Source organism: Nematolebias whitei, chromosome 10 (assembly GCF_014905685.2).
Source record: "Nematolebias whitei isolate Nwh7 chromosome 10, NemWhi1, whole genome shotgun sequence".
NCBI classification, from domain to species: Eukaryota; Metazoa; Chordata; class Actinopteri; order Cyprinodontiformes; family Rivulidae; genus Nematolebias; species Nematolebias whitei.
Window position 1 is genome coordinate 28,732,537 of NC_056507.1, and position 21,194 is coordinate 28,753,730.

Below are 21,194 nucleotides of genomic sequence, written 5' to 3' on the forward strand. Positions count from 1 at the left end.
TTCAACGGAAACGCCGAACTACTTCCCTTCTTAAATATCTCTAAAATTACAAAAAAAAAAAATTAAAGTGTATTGTTCATTCGAGTATAACATTCACAACATTTTCAATGTATTAACTTTTTTTTTACTTAAAACTTTTATATGATTCCTACGATGACCTGTGACCTCTGTCGTCATCTTTCAAGTGAGCGCGCGCGAGCGTCAAAACACAAGCTGCAGTAGCATAAAGTTTGTTCGGTGTATTTTCTACCATATTGCCTACATATTTGGAATGGGTACAAAGGTGATATCTAAAGTCAAGACGTTCTTCAATGTTCTTCGGTGAGTAGCGTCAATAGCCTCTAAACCATTTTAGTTAACTTCATGATATCCTTCATTATCACTGAAAAAGGTTCTTTTTAACGGCCTGTTGGTCAGTGTTGGTTAGCTTACTCGCATGTTTAAGTTACTTTTTCTCTTGTGTTCAAGATCTCTTCAAGAGGAGGAAAACAGGGATTCATGTACATATGAGGTAATTATTTTCACATACATCTCAGACTTCAGTGTGTGTGTTAGTGGCTTCATCACGTTTGTTTGTTTTTTTAGGAGGATATCCAAATATTAAAGACGAATGGAGACAAAATTACTGCAGTAAATTTATACTGTAGCAACCAGACAGTGTTTGTCTGTGAAAAGGCTGTAAGTATTTTTCGTCCTGTCACATTAAATCAACTGCTGACACCAACAGAGCTGAGATGAGCATTGACATAACATTGTGCTAAAAATCTCCACTAGTTTTAAAAATATACTTATTTTTTATAACTTAACACTAATGTTAGGGAATTTTTGGTCAAAAGTTTATGGATGTTTTTAACTACTCTGGCTGAGAATGTTAACTCGGCCCATGAACATCAACATGTGACATGGGAGCTGCTCTGCTGGTTCAATTCAAGTTGTTTATTTGTCATATGCAGGTTAAGTTACACAAGATTAACAGTACAATGAAATGCAGGATGAATTTGTATGAATAAGTATTTCAAGGTAGTAATATAAGCTAAAATGCACAATATAAATTGCCCATAACTAACATATACTATACAGGTTTGTGACAGGTTATTGCACAGGTAGTGAGTGACACTGAGATTGAATTATGATGATAAGGCAGATACATAGATACTGTATCATACAGCCACATAGTGCAGCAGCAATAAACATATTAGCTGTCACAAGCTAATATTAGTCATTAGTTATCACAGATGTGGCTTGGTACAATGTTATTGCCAGTTGTTCAGTGCTACTTATTGAGAGTTTAGTAATCTGACATTTTGTGGATAATGGCTGTCCTTTAGTCTTTTTTCAGAAGGTTGCGGAGCATTAAATGTGGAACCAGAACCACTAGACCAGGGCTATTCAACAAAACTGTTCAGTGGGCCACAGTTTTTGAAAGCCAGCAGCTCAGGCACTGGATATCCAGCAATTAAAGTCATTATGTAAATGAACCAAGTTTTACAATGATCTGTTACCTTTTAAATTAGTTTGTTTTATTGCATTGAATCATAAATGCAATGACCAGAACCCAGACACCCCCCCCCCCCCCCCGGTAAATATTTATTTATTTATTTTTAATGAACTCATTGGGCCGGACTGAAGTCACCCGCGGGCCGGAAGTGGCCCGTGGGCCGCGAGTTGAATAGCCCTGCTCTAGACAGAGAAACAAATTCTAGCCTGAAGCTGTAAGACTCTTAAATTCCTAACCAGACAAATCACTAGTTACACTTTAATTGGACCACACTGAGGAAGTCTCTTGGATTAGAGACGAAACGTTTCTATATTTTTTTGCTTTGTTTTGTTTTTTGTTTTTTTGAATGTCCAGAGGACCAGATTGAACTTTTTTGAATTTTTCTACCTGGATTATTGAGCATGCATCAGGATACTTTAATTGGACATTTGACACTATCCATGCTGCTGTTTTTGTTGTTGTTTTTTTTTTACTCTTAAGCTGCTATAGTCATACCCATCTGCTTACAATTGACTCTTGTTCAGGTTGCTGTTTACCATGCCTTATGTATATTAATATTGTTGGTGTGTATATATTAGATCCTTATATAGTGTTCATTTTTTATTTATACTTTATATATAAATTGCTATTATTGGGTGTAACTGGATCTTGAGTACACAGTTTCATTCCACCTCATGTACCACATGTGAAGCGAATGACAATAAAGTCTCCTTGAATCTTGAATCATATGTTTGGGTTAGTAGAAAGCTGAATGAGGATCTGGGTGAAGCGGCTGCATGCATCTGTCGCTCTAAGGATGCCTCAGAGTCTGTGAGCTCGGCTGAACTTATAAGCGTATAACAACAAACTTCACACACTGCCTGGGGCAGATTCTTGTGACTGGGCTTCATGCGTGTGAGGAGTTGGATGAGGTGGTTGCATGCAGCCACCTCATCCAACTCATTCAGCTTTGTACTAACCCAAACGTATGATTCATGGGCAGAGTTAACATTCTCAGCCATAGTAGTTTAAAACATCCATAAACCTTGACCAAAAATTCCTTAACGCCTAATGAATTAACAACTCTGTCACCGGCAAATTGTTATAGTCATAGCCTGATGATGTGCAGTGTCTGATGTAACTTTCAGTTTGGTAACTTTTACTCTATTTTTAGTTAACAAATGATCATTTAATGTCATTAGGTTCCACGAATAAGTGAGCCAGATGATGAACAAGTATTGGAGACATCAAACTCTGATGCTGTTTATGGTTGTGATGTTCTACAAACAGAAGCAGGACCGCAGCCACTTACAATCACAAAAGCAAGGTGAACAATGGTAAAGATTTTTTTGTTCTTTAAATGAGGTTGCATGTCTATTAACCATCTTTACTCTTCATATAGACAGCTGCTGTCTTTGTACACGTTATCTCAAAATGCTGGTGTGTCAGCCGTGGACAGCAGCTTTGTTTTACGCCCTCTCTGGGTGCGATGCGACATGTCTGATCCTGATGGAACAACTTGGTTTGGTGCTGAACCAGTTTGCACAGGAAACAAAGTAACTGGAGTCAAATTGTATTCCGTAACCTGCAAAGGTATATCTTAAACTTCTCTCAGCATTATTATACTTTCACTCTGAGTTATTTTAAAACACAAAACATTTGTTCTGAGGTTCTGGCACTTTTCATACTGGTCTTTATGTTGTCAGGTTCCACCGTGGATAAACGGTCTTTCCTGACCTTAGAGGAGCTGAAACAAGAGCACAAGAAGAGACATCATCTAACCTCAGTAAGATGGCATGTGTTCCCTTTTGTTGATTTACATGCATGAGTATTTACTCACTTCTAATTGTGAATAATTTGTAGATGGGGGTTAAAGGGAATGCCACGTTCAGCTTGTTTGGCTCCACTGTTCTTGAAAACACCATCATTGAGTCACAGAGCAGTGTGACTGTGGATTTCAAATGGAGTCATGTGGAGAGCATACTTGAAGCTCCTCCTTTGTCTTCAACAGCAACAATGGTGAGCAGCAGCCTTCCACACCTAAAACATATCTATAATGCTTTACTTTCAAAATGGTTACTTGGGCAGATAATAGAAATGGTATAAAACATGATTTTTACTTTACGTGTCTTTGTTCACATGCAGAATATCAAAGTTGAAAGTGGTGATATGAGAAGTCCGATGTTTGGGATGTACAGGGAGCTGGAGTTTCTTCGGGTCTGTGCTTTATGTAATTAAAGGTTATGGTATCAACAAAATTTTTAATGAATACCTAAATAAATCATCGTTTCTATTTCAGACTCTTGCAGAGAGTTTGAAAACTGGTGAGACTGAATGGATGGAACCAATGGAAAGCACATCAGCTGTAAATCTGACTAAGGCCTACCTTGAAGGTATCTGCATTCAGTAAAATCAGTACACCTTTAACATGATAAAAACACTAGCACTCAGACTACTTTTCTCTTTTTTTTTACTTCTTTCAGAACTTCAGAACACTGCAACAGCACTGCAAGATCAGGCTGCAAAAACAGCCGAGGTATGATAATGTTTAAAACAAGAGCTTTATCTAAAAAAAGGATTTCATTTAGAAAATTTATTTGACGTTTGTTTGTTTTTGTGTGTGTGTTTTGTTGAAGGCCACAAAGCTAAAGTCTGAGACAGACCCTGCTATTTTCAACAGATCCTTGGAAAGAGGCGATTTGGATTTTGTGGAACAGCTGTGGATTCGGTTAAGAAAAAGTATTATTATTTGCTTTATTGTTAAGAAAACTTGGATTTACATGTGAGTAATGATGAGGATCAGCACCTCCAAATCTGAGGCCATGATCCTCAACTGGAAAAGGGTGGAATACTCTCTTCAGGTAGACGGTGAGGTTCTGCCTCAAGTGGAGGAGTTCAACTATCTCAGGGTTTTGTTCACGAGTGAGGGAAGAATGGAGCGTGAGATTCAAGGGCGTCAGAAGCATCCGTAATGTGGGGGGTACACAATCATGTGTGTTTGGGGGGGGGGGGGGGGTGCGCGCGCATGTGCACGCGCGTAAAAAAAAAAAGGTGTTCACTAGTGAACAAAAAAGCAACATTTCACCTAGATTTCCTTTAATTCCACACATTTAAAACATGTTTCTCACCAAGTTTGTGTGGGAGACATTTTAACTAATACACTTTAATACAGAGTGTCAGGTCGGCACTATTTGTCTATAGAGAAATAAAAAAAATCACCACAAGACTTTGACTTGTGTTCAACACTATTCATCTAAATGATGTTTCTCATGAAGCTTGAGGACAATAAGGTGTGGGGTTTTAAAGACATTTCAACTTTAATGCACCTGAACACACAGCGTCTCTCTCTTACACCTGCAGCGTCTTACAGCATCACAGTTACTGCTAAGATAACATGCTACAGACATGGCGCTCCTCTCAAGCATCCTCCTAACATGAATATATGTTTATGATCCCCCCCCCCCCCCCGGTCAACAACTGTCCGCACTAAGCTGCTAAACTGGCAAGTGAGTAACACAGAGGTCGGTCCATCTCCTCCACCTGTGCGCATTGTCTGCTGAAGCAGAAAGAGACGCACAGAAACACTGCAGGTGTTACACCATATTCTGTAACCACTGTATATTGTGACCATGGCAACAGGCTGCTGTGTTTAGAGTTGGAGGTAACCAAGAAAACCTGGAGTGGCGTTTTAGTGGTTTGAGTATTCTATTAATCAAGTGGAATGGATTCGTTCACGAAGAAAGAGAAACTGCGCAGACTGAACTAATGTTTTATAGTAAAAGTGGGGGGGTCCAAATGAACGTGTTTGGAATGTGGGGGGTACTTGTCCCCTTCACATATAATGGTTGCGACACCTATGGTGAGATTGACAGATGGATTGGTGCTGTGTCTGCAGTATTATGGACTCTGTCCCAGTCCATTGTCGTGAAGAGAGAGCTGAGCTGTAAGGCAAAGTTCTCTGTTTACCGGTCGGTCTATGTTCCTACCCTCACCTATGGTCACAAGCTCTGGGTAATGACTGAAAGAATGAGATTGTGGATACAGGCGGTTGAAATGAGTTTCCTCTGCAGGGTAGCTGGACTCTCCTTTAGAGACAGGGTGAGAAGTTCAGTTATCTGGGAGAGACTCCGAATCGAACCGCTGCTCCTCCACATCAAGAGGAGCTAGCTAAGGTGGTTTGGGCATCTGGTACAGATGCTCCCTGGGCGCCTTCCTAGGAAGGAGCTTCAGGCATTTCCGACTGGGAGGAGACCCCGGGGAAGACCCAGGACACGCTGGAGAAACTACGTCTCTCGGTTGGCCTGGAAACGCCTTGGGGTCCTCCCAGAAGAGCTGGAAGAGGTGCTGTGGAAAGAGATGTCTGGGCCTCCCTGCTCAAACAGCTGCCCCCATGACCTGATTTCAGAACAAGTGGAAGATGATGGATGGATTGACTGAATTGATGGATTGGTTGATTTACATGTGACATTACCAGATGCCAGGTGTTCTCAAACTTTTTGGGTTCAGAGACCCCTTTATAGGGCAGAAAAAGTTTCAGGGACCCCCTCCTAACCCTCATGTTTATTAAACACTTTTCTTCCATTTGTCTCTTTAATACAATGGAAATATTTGTGTAACATAAATACTTAAGTCCCGTTCTTTAATAGTGTTAATACAATTTTTATACTTTTAAACATGGAGTATTTTTCATTCAAGACACACTTAATTAACAAATTTTAATTTCAACTTCCAAAAATTACAGTTTTGGTAAAATTAACGGCATAAAAAAACACTTTAATAAATGTATCGCAACTTCTTCAAATGATTACAGAAAACTCTACATAAAACTGAACAGAATCAGAACAGCAGTAGTCATATCAAGTAACAGGGATTAATCTGTAAACCGATTGATACTGGAACGTAAATGGGGGGGGGGTTTGTTTTCATGTTTTCATGTTTTTGCACAGGTCAGCTCTTGGTACACACATTCTGTCCTCCCCCAGAAAATTTTGAATAAAGTAGATGTGATTTCCTACATTTTGGTGTATTTTAACAGGTTAAACATCTACTTGCTTGTATAAAAAAAAAAAAAAAAAATGGTGGGGGGCCCTAAACACCGGCTTGCAGTCCCCTGGGGGTTCAGGGACCCCAGTTTGAGGTCCACTGCCATGGGCAACCACTTTTCTTTCTGTAACAGGTGTGACTTCATACGAGGACGTGAGAGACAGTTTGAAGTTGGTTACTGAAGCTCTACAATATGGAAACATCAAGCCTTGGGTATGAAGCACACAAACTGACAGTTCACAAACTAAACATGTACATGTTTGAGTGGGACCAAGTTTTTGTTGGTTTTGTTTGACTTCCTGTAGATTCACAGGGACAGCAGCAGCTCCCTTAGCAAGCTTATTCTGCAGTCCTACCACCAGCAGATCGATCACGTCTCTCTGACAGGTGTCACCCCCATTATCATGCTCCTGGAGATGGGGTTGGACAAGATGAGAAAAGATTATATTAACTACCTGATTGGTAACCTTTTTGTCATTTTTTATTTCTCTGTATAACTTAAATAGTTGTAAAATGCTGATATATATATATATATATATATATATATAATTTATTTATTTATTTTTTTAATAAATGTTGAATCTTTTTTTTTTTATCTACTATTATTTGTTTGTTTATTTCCCAGGTGAAGAACTGACAACTTTAAACCACTTGGTGAGCTTGCTGTGTTATTTTTAGGTCACTTAACAGCCCATCTCAGTGTAAACAAAGTGCTGGTGTTATTTTGCTCCACAGAGTTACTTCCTGAGCACAGAGGTGGATCTGCAGGAGCAAGTTGTTCGACTTAGAAAACTGCACCATCTGCTGGAGATAATTGCGACCTGTACTGCATTCCTGGATTTGCCCTATGACCGCCTCTTTCATCTCACACAGTAAGTTGCTTAATAATAAAATAAAAAAAAATCATAATCCTTGATTATTAAGCTTAAAAAAAGAATATTTTTTATTGTTTCTGTAGGTCTTGTTTGCAGCGCTTCAAAACGTCTCCAAACGATGAGGAACATGAATTCAAACTCCAAGTCAAACCGGCCCTGATCAGCCATTTGTATCAGAAGTAAGGGATCCAACTTTGTTTACGGTGTCTCCAAAAACAACCTGATAATTGAACTAACAATTGAGTTTCTAACAGAAAATGATCTAAATGGTGAGATAGAATGAGACTTAGAGACTCTTTAGTTTAATTTGTAGCTTAGGTTAAGTTCTCATTGAGCCTTGTTTGAGTTTTTTGGATCTTTGATTTCAGCCTGCCCCCACACATCCACACCCAACAAACTACAGATGCTTTTCTTGTAATGCAGAAGTGTTTAGTACAGTGATAATTTTCTTATACATTTGAAATTAGCAGTCAGCCTTGTCTGCAAAGTGGTGCATGTGGATCATTTCGCAAACATCCACATACAAGACACCCGGATGGTACATAATAAAAGTTCACTAACTAGAAAAAAACAAGGTTGTAGTTACTGAATGCAGTTCTCAGTAGGTAGATTTGATGTATTTTATTTACTTTTTTTTGTTGTGGCTAGGTTTATTCCATTGCTTAACTAATGAAAAGCCATCAGTGTTGCAAATCAAATATGTTTTAGCATGAAAGGTTTGTGAGCAGACATCTGTGTGAGAAAATGTGAATCAGTCTTAACTATGTGATGAAGCTTCTTAGCAATGTGCCAAAAAATACAGAACAAATATGAAGTGAAGGGAAGATCTTTATAGGCAAAGGTTTAAACTAAAGCATCGTTTTCAAGTTTAAACTTGATTACATTAAACTAAATAGTTGTATGGAAGTAAAAGCAGAACTTTTACCAGCATCACTACAAGAAACTTGCAGAGGAATCTGATGAATGCAGCACAAAATGATCAATAAAATACGATTAAACCACCAAACACAAAATCGCAGTCAGGCAAAAACTTCGTCTCCGTTTTTTAAATCATTTTCATGTTTTTGCACAGATCAGCTCTATTGGTGACCAAAGTTTTGGTTGAAATTAAGTAATTTTTTTTGTTTAATTTCTGGAAAAGTAGCTTTTTCTTATTGAAAAACAAGATTGCTTCCTTGTAAAGGTTTTGTAAAGTAAAATGTGTAGATTTTTTTGCTTTGTAGAGTAAAAGAAACAACTTTTTTATTGAAGTTTATTTTATTAATGTTAACTTTTTGCTTTTGCTTGTTTCGTTTTTTACATTCAGCTTATATTATCAAAATAATAGAAGGAGCATGGGTGTGTTTGCCCTATCACAAGTTCTCATGAGGTTTGTGTATTTTTTCTCTCAGAGAGCATCCATTAATGTGGGGGGTCGAGGTTTCCAGTGGTCACGGTCCTCGTGAGGTGCGGACATCTTTACAGCTTAGCAACAGACCGCTGGTTGATCACGTCATCATTGACACAGGTCATTTGTATGTTCCAATCAAAATATAGAGTATTAGCAACAACAGTAAACCAAAAATAACTGTTTTTTGTTCTTTAGATTACCCAAATGAAACCGTGAACGGGGACAGCGAGGAGCCTGCTTTCTTTTCCACTATGGTGTGCTGCAGCCTTGTCAGCTTTACCTGAGTTTACAAAGTACACACACCTACACAAAGTACGCACACCTACACAACAAATCACATGATGATATTTAATCATCTCATTAGCAATTAATATGTTACAAAATCTAATAGAATATAATAATTCCTTTAAACTGCTTAAAAGTCCAAAGTATACCCGGTAAGTTTCTCTGTCAATATGTTGTTTGTGTTAATGAAGTAAATAAATTTCAGTCTTCTTTTTAATCTCGTTTAATTGATAAACACGTTCATTGCTCCAGATGGCACTTGTAAGAAGATGTTTGCCAAATTTTGTTTAAACCTGATAAAAACATTGTAGATCAAATGAGTCGTTTGCGACGACAGTATTCTACGGCAGCTGTCTAATGTGAAAATAAAACCATAAAATCTTACAGGTTGCATGTAAATAAACAGTTTGTCTGCATTTAAATCCAACATCTCTGGTATTTCTTTATTTTTCTTAGCAAACAGTGTAGCACATCAGATTAATCAAGCCAAGTCTTTGAATTCACCTCAAAAGTTGTATTCATCCTCACACAAACACTTCATGTAAACTTCCACTGCATGCATTCAGATGTACAGACTGTGTCAACCTTGGTGGCTGTACACGCGTTAGTTCCTCCTTCGCAGCAGGAACATGAGGAAGATGGCACTGAGCAAAATGCAGAGTGTGCACACAGTGGGAACAACGATCTCTGTTACCATCTCCATGTGGCTGGTCAACGGGTCTGCAAAACACACACACACACTCATTACAAACATTTTGAAGTTATCAAATGGTGCAGGCACAGTTCACAATGCGAGCAAAAACACTCCAGCACAGCACTCAAAGGGTTAAATTAAATTATCCAATTTATTGTGAGGGGTTTCTTACCATGTATAAGTCTTAGAATATTGGCAGCAGTACTCCGCTGTTCCTCTAATGAAAGAAGAGAAAGTACTTAGACGTGATTGGCACTTTAACCCTTTGAGAACTGCTTGCAGGTACTGGGAGTGTTTTAGAAATCAGCATTTGTAAATGCTTTGTGTAGGCAAGAAAATTGATACCGTATTCTTCGGAATATAAGGCGCATTAAGCGAGACAAAACAGTCCGATAAGTCAAACTTTATTCAACTCTTTCACAATAACTCAACATTGTTCACTTGTACCACATAAAGTTGGTTCGAGGTCAGTAAGCACAACCAGAATTAATACAAGAGACGCACCAGATTAAGGCTTACTGTAGATTTTGGAGAAAATTAAAGGATTTTAAGTGCACCTTATAGTCCGAAAAATACGGTGAATCTAAAACACTTCAAATATAAGCGACCGGGAAGCAAGGCTCAAATTGATGTCTGTGGACTTAAAAGTTAAGCTGCATACTGCAGGTATCCTGCTTTAAAGTGAGTCTTTTAGTAAACATCTGGAGTAAGAATTCCCTAATGGGGACTGCAGTCAAATACTGTACCCAAATGAAGTCTTGGCTGGACCCAGAGTAGCTGTTAAATTTCATTAAAATAAACAATTTATAATTGACATGCTCTGCCTAGTTTACAGTAGTTCTTTTTAAGTAGCCCACCTTTTTGAGCTTTTACGGTCACACATTGTCCTCACACTTATGGGAATTTGTTTAATTTAAGTCGGCACTGCTTTTCCCACATTTATAGTACTGGTAATTCCCACGGCTTCTCTGCAGACAGGAACTACCGGTCCACAGGAAGGTTCAGGCCTGAAAAGACAATATGCTGAGAAGAAAATTGTCACAGCTGTCACTAAAGGAACATTTAAGTATATATATTGTGTATAATTCTGAATCTTTGTTAGAGAAAAGTTTCTTTATGAGGACAGAGATGAATTTTCTATGAAGCCCACTTTACTAGAGATGTGTTTACTGTTTTTTTAAGCTTCTGTAAAATAAAAGAAATATGCAACTTATAACGAAGACAGTATAAATTAGGAAAGCGCTGCACGTCAAACCCCTGAAACCTTTATTAAGGACATGAGTCAGTGTTAAACTGCAGATGCTTCACTCTGTTAGTCAGACGTTAAACCACACAATCGCAAAGCAACAAAAGAGAAAAGCAACAACTTTTTGGTGAGATAATATCCAGAACTTCTAAACTTCATCATGCACCGGCCAAACCTTTGGCACTTCTGCATGTTCCTTGGACTCTCTTCTAGCTGGAGGGGCAAACAAAGAAGATATCTCAGATATTCTGCAGGAGTGACTTGGCTTTTTACATTTCCACCAATCTTTATTTTTACAACTATTAGACTATGTGCTCTGAAGCGTTTGAACAGAAACATATTCAAGTTCGGTCAAAATAGTTTGTTTTGTTAATTCTGTTGATTTTGTTTTAGACTGATTTAAGCTAGAATCTTCATTTGTTTACCCCAGCTAGTTGTTCAGCTCAAACATCATCAAACACAAACTGACCTGCAGCTAACAGCTGATTGCTAGAAGAACAGGTCTCCACGGCCTTCCTCTTCCAGTTTTCAACCTGTCAATAATTAAAAATCAATTAGACGAAAGAATAGGTGTGCTTTTCTTGAGAAAATCTTTCAAGCGCCTTTCACCTCTCTCTGATTTGGAAATCCGTTGGAGCTGATGATGCGTTTGTAAAACTGAACTGAAGCTTTGGGGTAGCGAGGCTTGTTTTTACTCCTGAAGTCCACATAGTACAAGCCGAACCTTTCAGAGTACCCTTCATCCCACTCAAACTTGTCCAGCAGGGACCAGGCAGTGTAGCCCTTCACACTGACCCCATCTCTGATAGCTGGGAGACACAGAGGAACAACGTGGTGAGAGTTCAGGTTAAACTCTGCTCGTGGTTTTTCCTGTGAGCTCCGTCACCTTTTAGCATCTCGTTGATGTAGTCTTTATAGTACTGTATCCTCCACTCGTCACACAGCTCTGTGCACGACATCTTTTCAGAGACTCCGTTCTCCGTCACATAAATCATGGGGTTTCCATACTGAGTCTGCAGGCACAGCAAAGGTTACTTTAAAAGCAGGAGGAAAGTCTCTTCATTGTGTTACTGCACCACGAGTCACCTTGACAAAATTTAGCATGCGTCTGAAACCCCAGGGCACGGAGTAGAGCCACTCTGATCCAGGATCGGGCCACCGCGGGTCAACCAGCTCTGCCAGGTCACGGTCAGTGAAGTAGCTGGTGCTGCTTCGGCCTGACGGGTTGCTCTTATGGGTGATGTAACGTGTGGTGAAGTGACCTATGCCAAGGAAGTCACAGGTCCCCTTCATGTAGCTCTTCTCCTGTGGAGAAAACGTGGGCAGCCGAGACGTCCCCAGTCCCTGCTGGGCACTCTTTCTTCCTGCACACAGTTACTAAAGGGATTAGTTAATTACATTGTAAATAATGATAAAATACAATGAAAAGGGATGTACTTTTTTCCCTTGCTCTCGTGCAAGGCGGATGCTTTTTCCTCCTGCTCTCCTGTCCTCCTCCTGCTTTTTTTACTCTCTGTCTGTGTATCGGAGCTCCTATTTTACACATTTTCCGAAACTAAAACTACTGTCATGGATTTTTAAAAAGTTAAATCTGGTCCTCTGGACATTCAAAAAATCTAAACGAAGCGAAACAACAAAAAAATGTAGAAACGTTTCGTCTTTCATACGAAAGACTTTCTCAGTCTGAGGTGCTGTATTCAGCTCAGTCTTATAAATAGCACCTTCTCATAGTGGATCAACCAGTTTGCTGCTGACAGCCAAAACCAGCTGCTCACATGATCAAGAAGGGCCATCAGCCTAACGATGGATCATTAGCACCCTGATGTCATGGATCTGATCAGCTGGACTTTCAACGCAATCGATAAAAAATTTTCAACAAAGTGACAGGGTCCTGGAGAGCCCTCATGCCCCGCTGAGACGCATGCGGCAGGATACGTCATGGATCAGTGGGGAGTTTGGGAGCTGATGTGTCTTTCCCTATTGTCTCAGGAGGATGCCGAAGATGTTTATATAATTGGAACAATGATAGCAGGGTTTCTGCTTTTTGGCATCGGCGGATTCCTACGTTATTTGCTATTAAAGAAGATGGCAGCAAAAGTTTCTGCCATGTGTAACTAACTGTAACTGTGTAACATAACTGATTTTGACTTCCTTTTACATGGCAAAACTGCAGAGTCTGTTTAAAGGCTTGGTTCGTGCTTCAAGTACTCAAAATCAGCTGATTTACAAGCTAAACCGTAAGATGAAAGCGATTTGTGAGAATCAGAGACCATCTGCGACTTCTGGGACTCGCCAGCATATTGGGGACAACCTTGGAGGGGGCTCATAATCAAGGACCAGTGGAATGCCCACAAATCTGGTCATTTTTTAAATAAATAAAATGGTATGGTATTTTGGGACCAAAAGTACCAGTAGGACTCAAGGCTGACGAGAAAAAAAACAGTCCGCTTGAAAAAAAAATCAACAATCGTGGCTTATCTGAATCTGACTACCCCGGTTGGCCGACTTATCAGATTTCTCCTGGGATATGTGTAAACTAAGGAAAAGCTCTGTTTATCGCAACCACAACCCGGGAACTTCTGTGAAGGCTTATCACAGCTGTACCGGCTGACACCAACATCTTATCAGGACTATGGCCTATCTGGAAGTGCTTCATGGACAAATCTCACCGTCTTGCTGTCAAATGCATATGTAATGTGTTATAAATGTGCTTGCTGGTAGAGTTTTTGATGTCTTAAATTGTGTCCTGATAAAAACAAGGTATGAAGAGATAATTTTTTGTAATACCACTATCCTATCCTCATTGCCTTTTCCCCTTTTCTATCTAAAAAGTATTCTGAAAAAGGACAAGGGGCCACGCTCTCAAGGAGCAGCAGCAACGTGCACTCCACCCATCTTTCAGACAACTGTACAAACATAATCTCACAAAAAAAAAAATCTCACTTTATTTCGGTACAGTGATAAAGCTTATTCTGATTCTGATACATTGCCCTTTGCCTTTCATGCTGGAATTTTAGACATTAATATGAGTCCTAGCTGTTTTTGTCAAACAAAGAACGTTACTGTGTTATCAGTCTTACACAATATCACAAGGTCTCATTCAGAGTATGTCATTAATGACTCCCAGCTACTACCACAATATATGTTATCTCAGTTTGGAAAATTAAGTTATAGCCACGATGACTGTGTTGACTAAGATTATTTAGCTTTGACACCAATCTTGATTTGGAATGAGTAAAAAAATGAGTTGAAAGATGTGGACCTGATAATTACTTATAAAAAGTTTCATATGAATGTGTCCCTCCTGCTTTTCTTTTTGTCTTGTGATTCCTATTGGAGCCTCTCACTACATATCCTCCGAATTGTAAATTATGGATCTGGTCAGCTGGTCTCTTAACGCAACTGAAAAAAAATTCTCGACCGAAGATGTGAACGTAATTGGATTTATGATAACTGGATTTCTGCTTTTTGGTGTTGGCGGGTATCTGTCATATCGACAAATTCGGAAGATGGTGGCAATTGTAAGGCTGCCTGCCTTGTATGAAGGAATGTACCGAGCAGTAACCTCTCAGACTCAGACACTGCATGAGCTGAGCCGTAAGCTGGATGCAATTTCTGAGAATCGCAGGCTACTTGCAGCTCCTGGGACTCACTGGCAGGAAGGAATCAACCTTGGAGAAGGCTATAATCTCAGTCCAGTGGTATGACCACAAAATTTGGCTGTTTGGAATCGCCAGCGAGATGTACCAGCAGAAATATGAAGGCAGACACGGAAATTCAAGCAGAGGCTGCCTGACCCAAAATAATTGTGTTATCTGAATTTGGCTTCCCCACTCGGCCTTGAATTGGCAGCTATCTCAACTTCTCCTGGTTGTTTTTGTGAATGAGAAGCTCCACTCCCCTATCGCTCCCTTCCCGAGGACATTCTGTGGATCTGTGTCAGAGTTGAGCCGGCTGATAAACACTGTACCATCTTTATCAGGACTATGGAACTGTCTGACAGGGTTCTGGGACAACTCACTGCCCTCGTCGGCCCCCCCCATGCATAAATGTATTATGATGTCATCAGTATGTTGCTGTTTATGTGCTGAGGTCATTCTTTTGCAACTTTCACACTGTGACCTGTCTAGGACACCGTGCAAGATTTGATTTTTTTACACCTCCACTCCCCCTCATGTTTATTTTCCTTATCTGAACTAAAAAGGCTGCGCCTCTCGAGGCCGGCGGCCTCAGTCACCTCCGTCTCCCCATGTTTGTTTGGTTCTCTCAGACGGGCTGTACTGAAATGTAATTTTGCTGCGCTTCGGTACAGTGACAAAGCTGATTCTGAAAAAAAAAAAAAAAACTAGGTGTTTATCTCACCGACAAAGTCTTTCATTACTTGAGGGTAGTCTCCATGAAAGACAGGTGTGGCAAACCAGCCCAGGTAGAACTGGACATATCTCTCAGCTGCTTCGATGTCTTTCTGGTTGCTGATGTCCACGGGCTCACCCCAGTCCCCCGACAAAGAGATGCCAACCAGACCTGTTGGGAAGTGCAGCAGCTCAGACAGACTGGAGGGTAAATGTAGAGCCTTCTGTATTAAATTATATTCTTATTTACCTTGTTGTTTCCCCCTCCACTGGGTGTCATAAGTGTGCCAAACTTTAGCATGTGCCTATGTGAAATATATTAGTTTCATAATCAACTCCTTTCTCTCAAGTTTTGATAGTTTAACAAATCTGCACCCTCTCACCTTAATTATATGATGTGCAGCTCTGTAAGCTCCCGTTCCTCTGAGCCTCAGTCCTGGAGCGTGTTCGCCCGTCTCGTAGCCCTCAACTGCTACAGACTGCAATCAGAAACCAAAGTAGACATGCTTTGGATTTATCAGGAGTGTGAAACTCTTCCTGTGGATCCTCAGTGATGTTTTCTGTTTCATGTACAAATACATATCGCAAGCCTACCCACGGATTGTTGAAAGTGATCCAGTACTTGACTCGGTTGCCAAATCTCTCAAAGCACAGGTTGGCGAATTCATTAAAATGATTGATCATACTTATGTTCTGCCATCCACCGTATTTCTCCTGTAAGACCTAGAAAATTTATAAAGATATGATAGCTTGTTGTAACAGCCATCGGGATTAAATATACTGGAAGTCTGTAAAATGCATGCTAACCTGAGGAAGATCCCAGTGATACAAAGTAACAATGGGAGTGATTCTGTTCTCTAGTAGGTGGTTAATTAGTTCATCATAGTACTGGATTCCCTTTTCATTTATATGATCAGCTGAAAGGAAGGTTCAAGTTTGGATCAATCAAATCAGATGAGTCAATTCAGCTACATATTGTTAGCAGCAGCCACTCACATTTTACACCAGTGGGAATAATTCTGGGCCAGGAGATGGAGAAACGATAATGGTTAAGCTTCAGCTCCTTCATCAGAGATGTATCATCCTGTACAAAAATACATTCAAATCCAATGGTGTTTTCCCAACACACCATTCATGATTTCTGCATTTTACAAACATCCCACCTTGAATTTGTAGTATCCATCACAGGAGGAATCCCCAGTATCATTTTGTTGGATTTTGCCCATCTTGTGACTGAACACATCCCAGATGCTCAGTCCTTTCCCATCTTTGTCCCAGGCTCCTTCTGTTTGATAGGCCGAACTTCCGGCACCCCATGAAAATCCTGAGAAATCAGTCGGCAGGATCAGCTTTAGTGGTGTGTATATTTAGTCCAAGTATTAAAATTAATAGGATTCTGCACAGGTTGAGTACCAGTTGGAAAAGTGCCATAATAGAAGGAGTCGTGGTTGTTCTTTGTCCAGTCGAAGTCCTCAGCCGCAGACAGATACAGCACCAACATAAGCACATAGCACACACTGACTGCTCTGCGGGGTAGCATGGTACTCCAGAGCCTGCAGCACAGTTCCCGTCCTGTTCTCTGGTCCTTCACCGTTTACTGAAGAGACATGAGAGCCATTCAGCATCTACACTTACCTGCAACAAAACATGCCATAACCAAAGTCATAAACACACATGCTTGAAGTATATCAGAGAAGAGCTTGCCAATAAAACTGTTATCAAGTAGACTGGAAGCAGCCGGAGTGATTGACCACGGGGGGTCTCATGTCCCCTAATGCAAAACTAAATGCCTCTTTTCAAACTCAATGGAGTGTAAGCTCATGTTGCTGAGGCCGGCAGATCCCATACAAACTGTGGTTTCACCTCTGTAAGCAAAGCTAATGTTAGAGACTGATATGTTTACAGACCAGTCACGACATGAACAGATATGAAAACCTGACTCTCAAAGTTGAAAGAAAACTACGAACATCAAAATACAATGGGGAATAAATCTACCCTTTATACTTTATATTTACATATACTTTTCACATCAGTATTTTACCAGTAGTCTTCCTAAGTCCAATTACCGGTACCTGTAAATGTTATGAAGAACACATCTGCTGCCAGCCCAAATCTGTTGATGCCTCCTGGAGCAGCAGATGTAACAAACTTGGTATTTCTAACGCAGAGCTGTGTTCCCTGCTGCCGCACCACTTCTCCAGAGCCGTCCCTGCTGTCAGCGTGTTAAAGCTGACCTTATTGTGAGACCCGCTGTATTGTTTTAACTGTGTAGAAAATGCTGAATGGTTTTCTAGCGGAAAGTGTTTGCGCTGCAGTACCCATTTGCCTGGGTCAAATGAGGACATGAATTAAACTTAACTGTACATAAAAAATAAATAAATCTGAAAACATCCTTGTGTGGTGGAAAACATTTTAAAGAGAAAATTAAAAGTGGATGTTGAAGGAATAAGAGAAGCTAATGCAAAACATTTATTTTGTGCTTACAGTTCTTCTTTCATACATAATGCAGACATTTTAACTTATTTTATGGCCCAGCCACAAATGTTCATTAGACACATCTCTCAACATCAAAGTTCTGATTCTTCGGTGAAATCTTAGTTTTCTATCCTCATAATGCACTACATGTTGAGGAAGCTACAGTATAAGCACCTAATAATACTGCATACCAGTGTGACATTTCCCAGTAACTTTCACACACGACTACCGTACTAAAATTAGATATCAAGATGACAAATTAAATCAGGAAGAACGAGCTCACTGCTAGCACCACACGCTACACTGTAACTGTTACACCTTTCAAATAAATTAAACCTATTTTGACTCATAATACTAATAAAATGGTGCCTGTTAACAGAGTTCCTGTTCTTCAGTGGTGTTAATACGGACATCCTAAATCTCAGTAATCGTCGTCTTCCTCATACTCCTCAGGCACAAACTCAGGGTTGTCATCTTCCTCCTCCTCCTCTTCATCATCTTCCTCCTCTTCTTCTTCTTCCATGTCATAGTCTACGGCAGAATTCAACAAGAGTTTGGTTCGATTGATCTCGCTTTCATCGTCCAGATTAACGTTGACCTGTAAGAATTTAAATAAATACACACGAGTAAATAAACAAGCAAAAAGCCACAACTTTACAAAATAAATAGAATAAAACAGTGATTTATGATCAGATCACTGACGGCCAACATATGAAGACATTTTCAAACTGAATTTAGATTTTTTTTTTCTTACATGGTAGATAAAGACTTTATTTTAGGGAAATAAAAAAATAAATGTGACATAATAAAACCAAACAAAATAATTTAGTTAATTATTTGAATGAAACAAGCGTTTTTTATTTTTTTAATTAAAAGTGCTTACAACAAAATAAGCTCTAATTGTAGTCATTGCCTTGAAAGTTAAATTAATCATTTGCTATGTTAATGACTACAACCATTTACTTCATTCAGCAGCATTACCAAAAAAAGACAACTGTGCAGGAATGGCTTGAAAAAGCTGAGTGCAGCAGTCCCTGATTTATTGCGGGGGATCCGTACCCTGAAGACCCGCAATAAGTGAAAAACCAGAGTAGGAATAGTAGTACAAGTAGTAGTTTATTTTATATATATATATATATATATATATATATATATATGTACAGGTCATTCTCAAAAAATTAGCATATTGTGATAAAGGTCATTATTTTCTATAATGTAATGATAAAAATTAAACTTTCATATATTTCAGATTCATTGCACACCAACTGAAATATTTCAGGTCTTTAATTGTTTTAATATTGATGATTATAGCATACAGCTCATGAAAACCCAAAATGCCTGTCCCAAATAATTAGCATATTTCATTGCACCAATGAAAGACAAGTTTTTTTTCATTTTTTTTTCATTTAGCCTTTATTTATCCAGGTTAGTCTCATTGAGCCACGAGAACTCATTTTCAAGAGAGACCTGTTTAGGGAGCACATGGTGGGGGTTAAGGGCCTTGCTCATGGGCCCAGAGTGGGGCGAATGAGGGTGGGGGCAAGTGTGGGTATTTCACCTACCCCACCCACAATTTTGATGTTGTCGGGGCCGGGGCGTGAACCGGCGATCTTCGGATCACAAGCCCACCTCTCTAACCTCTGCGCCACCACTCCCCATGAAAGACAAGTGTTTTTAATACAAAAAACGCCAACCTTCAAATAATCATGTTCAGTTATGCACTCAATACTTGGTCAGGAATCCTTTTGCATGAATGACTGCTTCAATGCAGCGTGGCATGGAGACAATCAGCCTGTGGCACTGCTGAGGTGTTATGGAGGCCCAGGATGCTTCGATAGCGGCCTTAAGCTCATCCAGTGTTGGGTCTTGCGTCTCTCAACTTTCTCTTCACAATATCCCACAGGTTCTCTATGGGGTTCAGGTCAGGAGAGTTGGCAGGCCAATTGAGCACAGTAATACCATGGTCAGTAAACCATTTACCAGTGGTTTTGGCACTGTGAGCAGGTGCCAGGTCATGCTGAAAAATTAAATCTTCATCTCCATAAAGCTTTTCAGCAGATGGAAGCATGAAGTGCTCCAAAATCTCCTGATAGCTGCATTGACCCTGCGCTTGATAAAACACAGTGGACCAACACCAGCAGATGACACGACACCCCAGTGACTGTGGAAACTTGACACTGGACCTCAAGCAATGTGAATTCTGTGTCTCCTCTCTTCCTCCAGACTCTGGGACCTTGATTTCCAAAGGAAATGCAAAATTTACTGTAATCAGAGAACATAACTTTGGACCACTCAGCAGCAGTCCCAGGCGAGATGCTTCTGACGCAGTCTCTTGTTCAAGAGTGGCTTGACCTGGGGAATGTTGCACCTGTAGCCCATTTCCTGCACACGCCTGTGCACGGTGGCTCTGGATGTTTCTACTCCAGACTCAGTCCACTGCTTCCGCAGGTCCCCCAAGGTCTGGAATCGGCCCTTCTCCACAATCCTCCTCAGGGTCCAGTCACCTCTTCTCGTTGTGCAGCGTTTTCTGCCACACTTTTCCCTTCCCACAGACTTCCCACTGAGGTGCCTTGATACAGCACTCTGGGAACAGCCTATTCGTTCAGCAATTTCTTTCTGTGTCTTACCCTCTTGCTTGAGGGTGTCAATGATGGCCTTCTGGACAGCAGTCAGGTCGGCAGTCTTACCCATGATTGTGGTTTTGAGTAATGAACAAGGCTGGGAGTTTTTAAAAGCCTCAGGAATCTTTTGCAGGTGTTTAGAGTTACGTCGTTGATTCAGATAATAATAGCTTGTTTAGAGAACCTTTTCATGATATGCTAATTTTTTGGGACAGGCATTTTGGGTTTTCATGAGCTGTATGCCATAATCATCAGTATTAAAACAATTAAAGACCTGAAATATTTCAGTTGGTGTGCAATGAATCTGAAATATATGAAAGTTTCATTTTTATCATTACATTATGGAAAATAATGACCTTTATCACAATATGCTAATTTTTTTAGAAGGACCTGTACATATATACTATATATATATACACACATATACACACACACATATATATATTTATATATATATATATACACACATATACACACACACATATATATATATATTTTTATATATATATACACACACACATATACACACACATATATATATATATATATTTATATATATATACACACACACATATACACACACATATATATATATACACATACATATATATATACACATACATATTTTACATACATTATTTTACATACATATATTATATATATACACATTATATATATATATATATATATACACACATTATATATATATATATATATATATATATATATATATATA

At 39.6% G+C, this 21,194-nt stretch overlaps 3 protein-coding genes across 3 annotated transcripts in view; 1 reads left to right on the top strand and 2 right to left on the bottom strand.

Moving 5' to 3' along the window:
• Positions 1 to 271: 271 nt before the first annotated feature.
• Positions 272 to 9,099, top strand: zwilch (zwilch kinetochore protein). The gene is made up of 18 exons (XM_037682939.1): positions 272 to 321; positions 469 to 511; positions 586 to 678; positions 2,680 to 2,804; positions 2,880 to 3,070; positions 3,184 to 3,263; positions 3,341 to 3,496; positions 3,623 to 3,694; positions 3,777 to 3,870; positions 3,961 to 4,013; positions 4,114 to 4,216; positions 6,654 to 6,733; positions 6,826 to 6,982; positions 7,146 to 7,174; positions 7,256 to 7,392; positions 7,479 to 7,574; positions 8,787 to 8,902; positions 8,981 to 9,099. The coding sequence occupies exons 1-18, from the start codon at positions 272 to 274 to the stop codon at positions 9,067 to 9,069; spliced, it is 1,764 nt and encodes a 587-aa protein (XP_037538867.1). The 3' UTR covers positions 9,070 to 9,099.
• A 406-nt stretch (positions 9,100 to 9,505) lies between these two features.
• lctlb (lactase-like b) lies at positions 9,506 to 17,555 on the bottom strand. The gene is made up of 15 exons (XM_037683538.1): positions 17,435 to 17,555; positions 16,776 to 16,997; positions 16,526 to 16,686; positions 16,359 to 16,446; positions 16,170 to 16,279; positions 15,957 to 16,085; positions 15,746 to 15,841; positions 15,613 to 15,667; positions 15,373 to 15,534; positions 12,097 to 12,374; positions 11,897 to 12,023; positions 11,620 to 11,819; positions 11,480 to 11,543; positions 9,937 to 9,981; positions 9,506 to 9,790 (listed from the first exon to the last, which is right to left on the bottom strand). Exons 2-15 carry the CDS (start codon positions 16,900 to 16,902, stop codon positions 9,675 to 9,677), a joined length of 1,758 nt encoding a protein of 585 aa, XP_037539466.1. The 5' UTR covers positions 16,903 to 16,997; positions 17,435 to 17,555; the 3' UTR covers positions 9,506 to 9,674.
• A 288-nt stretch (positions 17,556 to 17,843) lies between these two features.
• snapc5 (small nuclear RNA activating complex, polypeptide 5) overlaps positions 17,844 to 21,194 on the bottom strand; it is a 5,053-nt gene continuing 1,702 nt past the window's right edge. The window contains exon 4 of the mRNA XM_037683540.1: positions 17,844 to 18,435. Within this exon, the coding sequence (XP_037539468.1) occupies positions 18,259 to 18,435 (177 nt within the window). The 3' untranslated portion in view covers positions 17,844 to 18,258. The remainder of the gene's footprint in view (positions 18,436 to 21,194) is intronic.

Bases quoted from the DNA above. Each gene is read 5' to 3' on its own strand.
- zwilch (XM_037682939.1), top strand. From the start codon at position 272: ATGGGTACAAAGGTGATATCTAAAGTCAAGACGTTCTTCAATGTTCTT. The intron at 2,805-2,879 runs GTGAACAATGGT...CTCTTCATATAG, and splicing joins CTTACAATCACAAAAGCAAG to ACAGCTGCTGTCTTTGTACA. The intron at 3,497-3,622 runs GTGAGCAGCAGC...GTTCACATGCAG, and splicing joins TGTCTTCAACAGCAACAATG to AATATCAAAGTTGAAAGTGG.
- lctlb (XM_037683538.1), bottom strand. From the start codon at position 16,902: ATGCTACCCCGCAGAGCAGTCAGTGTGTGCTATGTGCTTATGTTGGTG. The intron at 15,668-15,745 runs GTGAGAGGGTGC...TATTTCACATAG, and splicing joins CTGCACATCATATAATTAAG to GCACATGCTAAAGTTTGGCA. The intron at 15,535-15,612 runs GTAAATAAGAAT...ACTTCCCAACAG, and splicing joins GTGGAGGGGGAAACAACAAG to GTCTGGTTGGCATCTCTTTG.